This window comes from Petaurus breviceps, unplaced genomic scaffold, assembly GCF_028583685.1.
Source record: "Petaurus breviceps papuanus isolate PSGF00001 unplaced genomic scaffold, PetGlider_PUasm1.0 577, whole genome shotgun sequence".
NCBI classification, from domain to species: domain Eukaryota; kingdom Metazoa; phylum Chordata; class Mammalia; order Diprotodontia; family Petauridae; genus Petaurus; species Petaurus breviceps.
The window spans coordinates 1023636-1035506 of record NW_027186389.1 but is presented as its reverse complement, the minus strand read 5'-3'; the positions used below and the strand labels follow the sequence as shown (position 1 = coordinate 1035506).

Genomic DNA, 11871 nt, shown 5'->3' with positions numbered 1-11871 from the left:
GGGGGCAGAGAGAACTGAGAGAAGGAAGAAATGGGAAGAAAGGTAACTAGGGAAGAATAGAGGGAGGTGAGGGGGTGCAGAGAATAAGAGGAGATTAAAGGGTAAGAGGAAATGGGACCGGGATGGGAAATGGGGGGGTGGGGCAGGGGACAGAAGGAACTGGGGAATGGTGGGGAGGAGGGGGACCATGGAACCTGGGAGCTAGAAGTTGGGGGTAGAGGTCAAAAGGGGTTGAGACAGGCCAGAGGGGTGGGAGTGGGGAGACAGAAGGGACTTGAAACAGTCAAAGGGGACCAGGGCCGGGGGGGTAGAGGGATGAAAGGCATTGGAAGGGCCCAAGACCAAAGAAGCCTGGTTTAAAGTGTGAGACAAAACTAAAGACAGGATGGGGTTTAATGGGGTCAGGAACATTGGGGGAGGGGAGGGGGAGAGGAAACCTCTGCTGCACTGCTCAGCCAGAGACAGACAGTGGAGGAGGTAGAAATATATAAACGGTGTCTCCATCCTCAGCCTCCAAGTTAGGGTGGGGAGGATGGAATCGACCTTGTTCCCGTGGGGAAGTCCTGGAAACCCCTTGGAATTTTTCCCAATGCAGACTCGGGTCATTTCCTCAGGATCTCTCTAATCCTGGCATCTAGCTCTCAACCACCAAGTCCCGAGGACCTCTGCTATCCTCTCCCCTCAAGGACCTAGGTGCCTGTACCCTCTGTAGGCAGGCTGAGGACTTGACCTTCTATAGGCTCCCACCTTCTGACTGACCTGCTCCCTCCCACAGCTCCCATCAATGCGGTCCAATGGCTCCCACCCAGTGCCTCCATCTCCAAGGGCCCCATTTGATGACCCTTTCTTCCTGGTGGAGACTCTCTGCATCTGCTGGTTCTCCTTCGAGCTCCTGGTTCGTCTGGGTGCCAGTCCCAGCAAGACAGCCTTCTTCAAGAATGTCATGAACCTTATTGACTTTGTGGCCATCCTGCCCTACTTTGTGGCCCTGGGCACAGAGCTGGCCCGGCAGCGGGGTGTGGGTCAACCTGCCATGTCCCTGGCCATTCTTCGGGTCATACGCCTGGTCCGAGTTTTCCGAATCTTCAAGCTGTCCCGCCACTCTAAGGGTCTGCAGATCCTGGGCCAGACACTTCGGGCATCAATGCGTGAGCTGGGCCTGCTCATTTTCTTCCTTTTCATTGGGGTCGTCCTCTTCTCCAGCGCGGTTTACTTTGCAGAGGTTGATGGGCCTCCCGATTCAGGCTTCACCAGTATCCCTGCTTCTTTCTGGTGGGCTGTGGTGACCATGACAACCGTGGGCTATGGGGACATGGCACCTTCCACAATGGGTGGCAAGATTGTGGGCTCCCTCTGTGCCATTGCTGGTGTCCTCACCATATCCCTGCCCGTGCCTGTCATCGTCTCCAACTTCAGCTATTTCTACCACCGGGAAACAGAAGGAGAAGACACCGGGAGATACCGACATGTGGCTACCCAGCCCTGCTGCCCTCCTGAGGCCCCTGAGGGCAAGGCTAATGGGCTAGTTGAGGGCAGTGGGAAGCACTTGGTCACAGAGGTGTGAGGAGTCCAGTCTAGGGTGGGAAAAGAAGTCAGCATGGTGGGAAGGAAGGTGAAGATTACAGTAGTGTTGGGCTAGAGCTGGGTTATTAGGTGGCATGGGTGATGGGACCTGGACCCTGAATTTTCCCATACATTTCAGCAACACATCAGTGGCAAGTCTGGCAGGACTTCTGAAGTTGTTTTGTGTTGGTCCATGGATTCTAGGAATCCCAAGGGGACTTACTAAGTTTTATTGAATTCTATTAAATCATGTTGGTTTCTTTCAAGTTGGGATTGAGTCCTGTTGGGATATGTGAGTATCTGTGGGGGGCTATGTGATTGAAGCAGGTTCAGTTATGCTGAATGCAGTGAATCTTAAGGTGATAGGGCTTCATGATGAGCTAAGTGTTTGGACTGTCCGAGTCTTTGGGCGCCTCATGGTTGTGTGAGTCTCTGTGGTGCTGCTGGTCATGGGCCCTGTGTGTCTAGGGCCTTGTGCTTTTTTTGCATTGCATGAGTCTCTGAGGGTCAGGAGCTTGTGGTTCTGTTGGCTTCTGTTAGGCTCTGGTTGGCTTCTGGCTGTCTGTATGAGCCTCTGTGGGCCTTGTGGTTATGTTGGGTTACGTTGGGTTATTGTCCAACTTCAGAGCTTAAGGAGACCTCAGAAAGCATCTCGTATAACTTGTGTCTGACCAGAAATCTCCTCTATGCCACCCCCCCAAAAAAAAAACTATCCACCCAACCTCTGCTTGGAGACTTTCAGAGGTCGGAAACTCACTACCTCACAAGGGAGCCCATTCCACTTTTGAATAGCTCTCAGCAATCTTGCCATTACTCTCACTCTGCCTTCAGGGGCCAAACAACACAAGTCTATGTCTTGTTGTTTAGAAGATTTTCAAATATTTCAAGACTGTCTCATTCTCTAAGTCTTCTCTTCTCTGTGAGAAATAGTCCTGGTCCTTTCAACTCATCTTGCTCTGACATGGTCTCCAGTCTTCTCATAGTTCCGGCATCTCCCCTTGACAATGTCCTGCCTGGACCTGACCACCAGACCCCTGCCATGGTGAGAGTAGGGCAGAGAACAGCAAGGCTGTCACTTTCCTTGTCCTGGCCCTTGCCCTTATTAATGCTGCCCAAGATCTCCTGAACATTGGGGGCTACCCTGGTATGCTGCTGACTCAGTTTCCATTTGCAGTCACTCCAAGATCCACAAAACTCTTTTACCAAAATGGTGGCATAACCACATCTGCTCTATCCTGTGCCTTACTAGCTGATTTTTTTTTTTAACCTCTAACTTATTCTTGTTAAATTCCATCTTATTAGATCTGACTCAGGGTTCCCAAATGTTTCTAGATTTCTATTCTGAATTGTTTACATATCTTATATAGTTTTGTTTTTTTGTCATCTGAGAATTTGATAAACTTCTATTATATTCATCCAAGTCATTGATTAAAACAACAACTACAACTACAAACAGCATGGGACTGCTAGAGATCTCCTTCCTGCCTGAGATAGATCCCTTAATCAGCACTCTTCACCCAGCTGGCCATCAGCATTCCAACCTCCCTAACCACGCTATCAGCTAGCACTGCCCTCTTTCCTCCACTTTATCCATAACAATGGCTTGGATTGAATCAGGTTGAGTCTCCCAATTTCTGGAGGATCTTGTTGAGTTGGATGGAGGAGTTGCATCCTGAGTTGTGTGAGGCTTGGATAGGTTGCGTTGTGTTGATGTGTCATGAATCTCTGGAGGGGTTAGGAACATTGAATGGTTGTACAAAGAGTCCTTTGGGAACCTGGGTTCTAGGGCCATCTTTGCCATGTGCCACTCTCTAATCTGTCCTTGTTGGAGCCTCAGTACTGGTCACGGTCCTTTCCAGATCCCTAGTTCTCTTCTATTCTTCAGTTGTGTGGCATTATAATGTTTCATTGTGATTGTACAGCTCTGTAAGGGATATGGATGTGTATGTAGCATGATGTGTTTGCATAAGGTTACATACAACTCTACTGCATGAGCTGCCTAAGGTCTATGTATAGTTCTGTTGGGGTGTGTATAGCTTTTCTGCATGATTGCTGGATTGGTTGGTGGGTTGATGAATTCTGTCTGGGTCTTTTGGGTTGTATGGTCCCAAGCTGTGACATCCCCTTGTCTCCCTCAGTCTCTTTCTCTTCTGGCCCCTTTTGCCCCCTCCTCAGCTATTCTAAGCTCCAGTCCTTGAGGAAATATGCCATGTAGAGGACTTTCCAACCTTCCATCCAAGTGGCTCATGCATCTGGGTAATGATAGGTTATCCTGAGCCTAGCCAGGGGGGAAGTAGAGTGAATATAAAGACAAGAAAGACCCAGAAGGGGGAGAGAGAGAGAGAGAGAGAGAGAGAGAGAGAGAGAGAGAGAGAGACAGGCAAAGATGCTTTCCCAAACTCGCTTCTGGTACTGAGGCAGAGCAGTCAGACTATGATTGCAGTTGGGGGGGGGGGGCAGGGTGGAATTCCCTGTTGTCATTGCCCCGGAAGAAGAACTCTGGCGGGGGTAGAGTGGAGCTGTGATGGACCTAGTTCTCCAAATAAACAACCTTAGCCACCCCTCCACTGGCGTTGCCCTTGGCTAAGAAGAGGAAGGGGGACCCAGTCTGGGGGTGGGGGGAGAACCACAACCTGGGGACACCCAGCTGCCTGCACTGGGCCTAAATTTAGGGCTGGGATGGCCCCCAGGCCAGGGTGTCCAATGTCTGGCACCTAAAAATAGCTGGAAGGGGGAAGGGAGGAGAGGAGTCCCCAGACTTCTGGGTCTCTTGGTGTCTGTCTGTCCCTCCATCTCTCTGTCTCTCTGTCATGAATTCTTCCTCATCTGTGTGTGTGTGTGTGTGCCTCCATCTCCATCTGTGTGTATGACATATCTCCCCACCCCCCACCCCCCAGGACTGCAAGCCCCTTGAGGACAGGGACTCGTCACCACATCCCCAGAGCCTGGCTCCAAAAGCTGGCCCTTAATAAATGCTGATTGAATTGAATCTCGATGTCGTGGTGTTGTTTCTGTCTCTGCCTGCCTTGCCATTCTGCCTAGACCACTCAAGCCTTCTCTGCTGCCCTCCCTCCCTCCCCCTCTCACTCTTCCCCTTCCCCCCAGAGCTTGGGGCACCGGGAGAGACTGGGGCTGGGGCTGGGGACTGGCCAGGGAAATGGGGCTCCTGTCTCCCCACTTCTGTCTCTGTCTGGGCCCTTATCTTTCCCGGGGCACCTGGTTTGTGTCTCCCTCTGAGAAAGGCCCGGAATGGGGGTGGGGAGACTAGCTGCCCCGACTGACACTTCTCTGGCACAGGACAGAAGGAAGCTGGGGCCAGAACGCCTGGGTCCATGAAGGGGGGTGGGGGGTTTCGGAGGGTCGGGTGGAGGCGGCGCCTGAGTCCCCAAAGGGAGGGAGGCGCTTAGGCCAGATTCTTCGGCGGTCCGGGTCTCAGAGCAGCCAAGGTGGACGGTGTGGGCGGGACTGCTGGTCACTCCCCCCAGATGGGCGGGGTTAGCCTAGTGCCCGCCCCCTGTCCCGGAGCGGGCCGCGCCGCGCGCGGAGCCCGGCGCCAGGGAGCAGCGGCCGTCAGAGCCCCAAGCCCAGGCGGGTGTCCCAAGTAAGGTCCGGGCCGAATGTCGGGAAGGAGGGATTGGGGTGAGATCTAGGAGTTCGGGTCCTCCCTGGGTCCAAGGGGGCGGGTCCCGCAGGAGCTTGGGGGCCGGACCCGGAGGGGAAACTGAGGCAGGAGGCAGGCAGGGCCCAGCCCAGTCTCTGAACAGTTTGAGGGAAAACTTGGGCGTGCAAGAAGGCTCGGACCAGGATCCGCTTTGTTTTTCTTTCCCTTTTTCCCGTTAGCTGGGCTGGGCCGCCTGGGTCCCCAGGGGGCGGGGGCTGAGTTCGGAGCCTGGGACTCCAGGGGAGGACTAGAAATCGCTCCCACCCTCTTCCTCCCTCCCTTCCCGACTCCTAGCCCGCCTCCGCCCGGGCGGCAGCTCCAGGTATGTGCAACTGAAGTCCTGGGCGGGTCCTGGCCTGTCCCAATTCTGAGGGAACATTCCTGGGAGACGCCTCGGGGACCCAGGAGTCCAGCCCCCGCCCCCTTAGGGTCCAGGCGTCCGACCCCCAGCCCCGCCCCCTCGTGGTCTCAGGCATCCCTGCCCCCATGGGACCTAGAATTCCTTGTCCCGCCCCCTCAGGGATCTCGGTGGTCCCATCCCCCCAGCCTACGCCCCTTGGGGACCCCAGCCCCCTCCGCTGTCTGGGAGATGGATGGGCCGTGAGGGACATAATCTTTTCCAGCCCTAGAGCCTCATCCGTCAGCCGCCTCCCCTCCCCGACATCTGCTTCCCATCCCGGCCAGGTTCCCGTCACCTGGGAAGGGGCCTGCGCAGAGGGCCCTGGTCTGGGGGAGGGGATGCCTGGGTCCTTCAGGGGGACATGGGGAAGACTTGCTCCCAAGCTTCCCTCCTTTTTTCTCCTAGGTAGTCTCCCCCCTCTCTGACTCCTGGGATGGCCGGGAGGAGGGGGCCCCGGGAGACCCTGACAAGGGACCCTCAGAGCCCAGGGCCCAGGAGGAGGTGGCCCTGAGAAGTCTGGTAAGCCCGAGCCACTCCCCTCTTGCTCTTCCTTCCCTTTTCCCTCTGTGCTCCGAATTAGAGCTGAAATGGGGTTTAGCGATCAGAGTCCAACGTCTTCCTCTTGCAGATGGGAGTCTGGAGGCCTCGGGAGGGGCAGAGACTTGGGTAGACCTGACATCCCTGGACCTCGAGCCTCCCCCCGCCCCCTCCAGGGCTGCTCCTCTAACCACCGCCCCTCTCTTTACCAGGTGGCCACAGAGATGGTTCTCCCATCCAGCCCGATCCGCATCTGGCTCTTCCTCTTTGTTTTCTGGTTCCCACCCGGCGTGACCCCCCACGAATCACCACCACTGCCCCCATTCCCAGGACCCGAATGGGACTTGCTGTCCCCACGGGTGGCCCTGTCTCGGGGGGCCCCCTCAGGGCCCCCACTCCTCTTCCTCCTGGAGGCCTCGCTGGCAGCAGCTCCAGCCAACCGGAGCCGTCGGGAGGCTGGGGCGGGAGCCGAGGCTGGCCGTCGGGGCGAGCTGGCTGTGTGTGACGCTGTAAGCGGCTGGGTGACCGACCGCCGTACGGCTGTGGACCTTCGGGGCCGCGAGGTGGAGGTCCTGGGGGAAGTGCCCGCAGCAGGGGGAGGGCCCCTGCGCCAGTACTTTTTTGAGACCCGATGCAAAGAGGCAGGGGGCCCTGGAGGCGGGACGGGCTGTCGTGGCGTGGACAGAAGACACTGGGTTTCTGAATGCAAAGCCAAGCAGTCTTACGTTCGGGCTCTGACTGCAGACGGGCAGGGCCGAGTCGGCTGGAGGTGGATCCGCATTGACACGGCCTGTGTGTGCACCCTGCTCAGCCGGGCCGCTGCTGGGGGGCGGGCCTAGTTCCCGACTGGCTGACTGTGTGACCTTGGACAGATGTTTCCCACTCTCTGGGCTGCGAGGGGCTCCCCAGGCTGACCGGGGCTCACGAAAGCGCATAGCTGAGAACTTCATTTGCATTCAAATTAGAGATCACGGGGTCCAGCCTGGCATATTTTACACAATGAAGACTGAAGCCTTGAAAGGGAAAGAGGCTAGCACCCCAGGTCACACCGCTTGACCTGGAAAGTTTCCTTCTCTTTGTTGGCCACCTGGTTGAACTAAGGGATCCTGAGGGGAGTCACTATTCGAGGTCAAGTTCGGGAGCTGAAGGAATTTAGCCCACAGAAGACTACCTCATGTTCACAGTACTCAAAGACCCAAGACAGAGGCACAGATTTGGAGCAGAGGGACCCAGTGTGCCATGTCCCATACTTGAGGGCAGAAGCAGGACCCATAGTGGGGATAATTGCCAGCACTCCTGACTGTCCCACCAGGAGCCCTGATGCTTGGGAGGGAGTGAGTCCCCTGTCCCTGAAAGTGTTCAAGAGGGAGCTGAGCAGCGAGGACTTCTGGGCAACGGGAGTGTGAACTGGATAATCTCTAAGCTCCTGTCCATCTGTAAGAGTCTGAATGGAGGAGCAGCTCTGACCTTACCAGAGCCAGGCCAATGGGAGCTGAGCAAATCCTAGATCAGGGGATGGCATATGCTGAGGGCCATGGGACAGGATTCAAAGAAGACTGGTGCTGAAAACTGCAGTCTTCATACCCTCCATCCTCCAATTTAAGGGGCACTGGATCCTGTCTGCTTTGGGGTCTAACAAGACCATAAACCTTCTAGTGGGTCATGCCCCATGCCCATCGGGGCTAAGGAAGGGTGATGGGGAGCTCCCTCTCTGTCTCTGGCTCCCAGATTTCTCAGGGTTTTTTGTCTTTCTCTCTCTCAGAGTGCATCTCTGGAACTCTCCACAATGTTTTTGTGGGGTTTTGTACACAATGTTCTCTAGACCCGTGTTACCTGTGTTTCTTTACCACATACATACATATATGAGTTTATACATAGCCCTCTCTAGCTGGTGGATTCTCTTGATCCTGTTTCTCTTGTCTGTTGTATATCCATGTATCTCAGTCCCCCTGAGCTCCTGCCTCTCTCCAGGTCTCCGTCTGGCTAGCTCCCTGTCTCTAAGTATGTGTCTCTCCTGCCCCTCCCCCTTCCTTCTCCTTGTCTCAGAATCTTTGTCACTCTCCCTCTGTATTTGACCCTCGATGTTTTTTTTCCCCTTCTCTATCTTTCTCTCACACTCTGTTCCCAATCCTTCTTTACCTGGACTCTTTCTGAATTTCTCTCCCGCCTCCCTCCACCCTCACCCCCACTCCCTGGCTCCCATTGGCCAGATCCAGGCTTCAGCAGCTTCTGTCTGTCTCCCGGGCAACGGCATCAACAGTGGGGGCGGTAGAGAGGGGAGGTCAAGAAGAAGGCCAGGCCTAGTTAGGCCATGACCGGCCTCGCTCGGCGGTCACACTATGGCCTCCGGCCGGATTGGCGACAACTCAGCAGCGGTGTGGGCGTCCCCCCTGGTCCAGGCATCACCCTCCCCTTTCCCCCATCTAAAGTGCGGGTGAGCAGGACCGCTGGCTCCCCAAGGGATGAGGGCCAGAAGAGGGAACAGCAGCTGAACCCCCAAGTGGCGGGGCTGGGGAGAAAACCACTGGACTCCCGAGAGGGCGGGGCTGGGGGAGGAAGTGCAGCTGGGGTGGGGCTCCAAGGTCTTACACTCTGCCTTAATCCTTCCCCCTCCTCCTTCCCAAGGCCACGGTCTCCGAAAGCCTCCCCCCAGCCGCCAAGCAAGACTCCCACATCCTGGACTTCGACGAGGTCTTCAATCGCTGGGAGACGTCCTCAGGTGCAGCGCATGGGCCCAAGACTCACCGGGATGTGTACGCGCAGCCCAACTACCCGCTCACATCCAGGATCAAAAAGACGCTAGGGGTCAAGGACTTCGGAGAGAAGGTGAGGGGCGAGGAGGCGAAGGGAGGGGAGGGGAGGGGGTGAGGCTGAAGATTCCAGCGTCCCCCTCTCGTGCCTCAGCTCCAGCTCCGGCCCTGTCGGCACCCCTTGACCATGGCGTACCAAGAAAGTGAGACGAAGGGGAAGTACAAGGGCTGGCCCAACCTGGGCCCTGAGACCATCAGACGAGCGGGGCCCCAACCTTGGGAGCTAGAGTGTTACCACGCCCAGGGACCCAGCCAGGTGAGGCCGGGCTCCCGGGAGGGGATGGAGGGGTGGGGCGGTGTGATGGTGACTAGGGACCCTGGAGGACATGCTGAGTTCTGCGCGCTCCCCTTCCGTCCAGGCCTCTAGCAAGAACCAGGCCTTCTTTGGGCTGCCTTTCCGCGTCCCGGGGCAGTACTACCTGACCACAACCGCCCGAGACTTTCGCTACTACACCAGGTGAGCTATGGCCGTGTCCTCCCCAGTCCTTCCTCCGTGGCATCACCCCACTTGCCTCAAAGGCCTGGGAATGGCCCGGGACCTCGAGGATCCAGGAGTCCCTTCTCCCAGCAGAGTCCCCTTGAGGATTCAGGAATTCCTTGCCCCTTCGTGGACCCTGGCGCCCCCATCCCCATCTCCTCGAGGAGGGGGCCTCGCGCCTCCCCCCCTCCACATCGGGGAAAGACTATCACCGTCTACTTGAGCTGCGTCTCCGCTGGGACTCAGGCGGCCCCTTCCCCTCTGTCGACCCCCTAGGAGAACCCTGAGTTCTGACCCGGACTCATCCCGTGGTTTGAGCAGGAAGGAGCTGGCCAGCCACACCCGGAACAGTCGGCCGCACCAAAATTTGGGCGAACAGCCTCGGTTGCAGGTGCTCGAGACTCTGAAGCCCCGCCCTCTGGCGGCCCGCCTGGACCAGGCCAACCAGCACATCCCCCATCGCGGGGCTCTGTCCCTGACCAAAGAGTCCTACGGCATTCCCCGGCCTTCGCTGCGCCGCACTGACCAATTCTGCCCACTGGAAGCTCCCTGTGTGGGACCCCAAGTGCAGCCCGTGCCCAGTCTGCAGACCATGCCCCACGTCTACCGGACCGAAAACTCTCGCTATGGCAGCCTCAAGCCCGCCTTCGTTTGAACTCTGCGGCTGCCCGCTGGCAGGCTGGCGGCAGCCGTCGGGCAGGGGAGGGGCGGGGCCCCTGGAGGACACCGCCCTGGTGCTGGAACAGATCCCATCCCCACTATTTGGGGCAGGGCCTGGGAGGCCTTGCCCACCAGACTGGAACCTAGGAGGGCTCACCTGCATTCCTGCCCTGGACCTTGGGGCAGGCATACCTGCCCTGGGGCCTGGGGTTACATGCCCTCTGCCCCCACCCACTGTCAGAGGTGGATGCTCTGGTTGGTCCTTGCTTGGGGAGTTCCGGGGGGAAGGCCTGAGCTGAAGATGGATGGGGACAGGTGGGCCAAGGCTGCTGAACCATTTCTTCTCCCCACAACATGACCTTTAAGTTCTTGGTTAGGGCCTGAATCCCATGGTACACACCTTCAAGAATGGGTTCCATCTTTTACATCTGAGGCTGCTGACCCAACCTGACCCAACCAACAACGCTAAGGAGATGGGGTGCCAACACCTGAGCCGGAAGAGGTCTGTTTGCTCTGTTCCCAGCTCTCTGAGGTGGCTGTGGCCTTGGGCTAGCCTCATGCCCTTCTCCAGCTTGGGGACAATGCTCCCTGGCCTGCCCACACCCCAAGGGCTGTTTGGAAACCCTAAAGCCACCTAAAGCCTGGCCTGTATGCAAGCCTTTCGGTGACCTCGGCTGGGCCCGCCCCCGCCTGCCCTGGGGATTAGTGTCCAGGTTACCCAGCCAAAGCAAAGAGCCTGGTGGCCTTGCCGCCCCCACTGCCTGGGACCTATAAGGTGCTTAGACTTCAGCTGGCAAAGGGGAGTGCAGGATGGAGAGATACCAGGTCAGAACCCAGGCCCCAAGAAGCCAGACACCATGGAAGCCTGAAAGGGTGGCAGAAGGGCCTGAACCCCAGGAGCAGGGGAGATTCCCAAGAAACCCAAGGGGGAATGGGTGGGGAGGGGTCTCAGGGGCCCATTTGCCTGGGAAGTCCACGGGGTAAGGGGAGGGACATTCCAAGGCCTTTGAGGCAAGTGGGGGCAGAGAACATGGGCTCCTAGAGGGAAGGGGTAGAGTATGGGAACCCATATGGGGGGGGGGGGGGTCATGTCCCTGAATGTGAAGAGGCTGGAGAGTCTTGGGATCCCTCCTCAGGAGGCTGAGCTGGGCTCTGCATCCCCTCCAGGAGCTGACAGTGCTGCTGCTGCTGCTGCTGGAGGGAGGCTCCTGGGGAGCCGGCCCCCTTCGCCCCCTGTGCAGACCAACTAATGCCACCCTAGCTGCAGAGAGCGATGCCTGTCCAGTGTGCGTCACCTTCACCACCACCATATGTGCAGGTTACTGCCCCAGCATGGTGAGGCTTGGGGGTACCCAGAGCTGTGGGAGGGACTCACCTCCCAACAGTCTTCTCACTGCCATCCTGCCCCCTCCCTAACCAGGTGCGGGTGCTGCCAGTTGCTCTGCCTCCCGGCCCTCAGCTGGTCTGTACATACAGGGAGCTGAGCTTCTCCTCCATCCGGCTGCCTGGATGTCCCCCCGGTGTGGACCCCGTCTTCTCCTTCCCCGTGGCCCTCAGCTGTAGCTGTGGATCCTGCCGCCTGAGCCATTCCGACTGCGGGGGCCCGAGGGCCCGACCCCACCTCTGCACCCGGCCCCACCTCAGCCTCCGCCTTCTCTAGAGCCCAGAATCAGGGGCCCTACAGGGTGGTACCTTCCAGTCCCTCTCTTCTCCTTTTCCATCCCCCTCCCCAAACCCCAATAAAGTTTTCTCATCTCACCCC

General features: G+C 57.6%; 4 protein-coding genes across 4 annotated transcripts in view; all 4 read left to right on the top strand.

Annotated features, from left to right (window-relative positions):
* Positions 1-1616, top strand: part of KCNA7 (potassium voltage-gated channel subfamily A member 7) — a 2503-nt gene extending 887 nt beyond the window's left edge. Inside the window, 1 exon segment of the mRNA XM_069103275.1 lies at positions 742-1616. Coding sequence (XP_068959376.1) covers positions 742-1564 — 823 coding nt within the window. The 3' untranslated portion in view covers positions 1565-1616.
* A 908-nt stretch (positions 1617-2524) lies between these two features.
* NTF4 (neurotrophin 4) lies at positions 2525-8381 on the top strand. Its single transcript, XM_069103452.1, has 5 exons — positions 2525-2605; positions 5068-5164; positions 5404-5546; positions 6030-6143; positions 6374-8381. The coding sequence occupies exons 1-5, from the start codon at positions 2525-2527 to the stop codon at positions 6998-7000; spliced, it is 1062 nt and encodes a 353-aa protein (XP_068959553.1). The 3' UTR covers positions 7001-8381.
* Positions 8382-8458: 77 nt separating this feature from the next.
* SAXO3 (stabilizer of axonemal microtubules 3) lies at positions 8459-9714 on the top strand. Its single transcript, XM_069103377.1, has 5 exons — positions 8459-8595; positions 8787-8987; positions 9066-9227; positions 9331-9428; positions 9543-9714. Exons 1-5 carry the CDS (start codon positions 8473-8475, stop codon positions 9670-9672), a joined length of 714 nt encoding a protein of 237 aa, XP_068959478.1. The 5' UTR covers positions 8459-8472; the 3' UTR covers positions 9673-9714.
* Positions 9715-10617: 903 nt separating this feature from the next.
* LOC138173351 (lutropin subunit beta) lies at positions 10618-11867 on the top strand. The gene is made up of 3 exons (XM_069103378.1): positions 10618-10934; positions 11277-11444; positions 11530-11867. Exons 1-3 carry the CDS (start codon positions 10920-10922, stop codon positions 11767-11769), a joined length of 423 nt encoding a protein of 140 aa, XP_068959479.1. The 5' UTR covers positions 10618-10919; the 3' UTR covers positions 11770-11867.
* Positions 11868-11871: the final 4 nt, after the last annotated feature.

What these genes read in the sequence shown, in the direction of transcription:
- NTF4 (XM_069103452.1), top strand. Translation starts at nt 2,525, where the DNA reads ATGGTCTCCAGTCTTCTCATAGTTCCGGCATCTCCCCTTGACAATGTC. An exon ending in AGCCCAGGCGGGTGTCCCAA is followed by an intron (nt 5,165 to 5,403) that starts GTAAGGTCCGGG and finishes TTTTCCCGTTAG; the next exon opens with CTGGGCTGGGCCGCCTGGGT. An exon ending in CGCCCGGGCGGCAGCTCCAG is followed by an intron (nt 5,547 to 6,029) that starts GTATGTGCAACT and finishes TTTTTCTCCTAG; the next exon opens with GTAGTCTCCCCCCTCTCTGA.
- SAXO3 (XM_069103377.1), top strand. Translation starts at nt 8,473, where the DNA reads ATGACCGGCCTCGCTCGGCGGTCACACTATGGCCTCCGGCCGGATTGG. An exon ending in ACGCCCAGGGACCCAGCCAG is followed by an intron (nt 9,228 to 9,330) that starts GTGAGGCCGGGC and finishes CCTTCCGTCCAG; the next exon opens with GCCTCTAGCAAGAACCAGGC. An exon ending in GACTTTCGCTACTACACCAG is followed by an intron (nt 9,429 to 9,542) that starts GTGAGCTATGGC and finishes TTCTCCCAGCAG; the next exon opens with AGTCCCCTTGAGGATTCAGG.
- LOC138173351 (XM_069103378.1), top strand. An exon ending in CAGGTTACTGCCCCAGCATG is followed by an intron (nt 11,445 to 11,529) that starts GTGAGGCTTGGG and finishes CTCCCTAACCAG; the next exon opens with GTGCGGGTGCTGCCAGTTGC.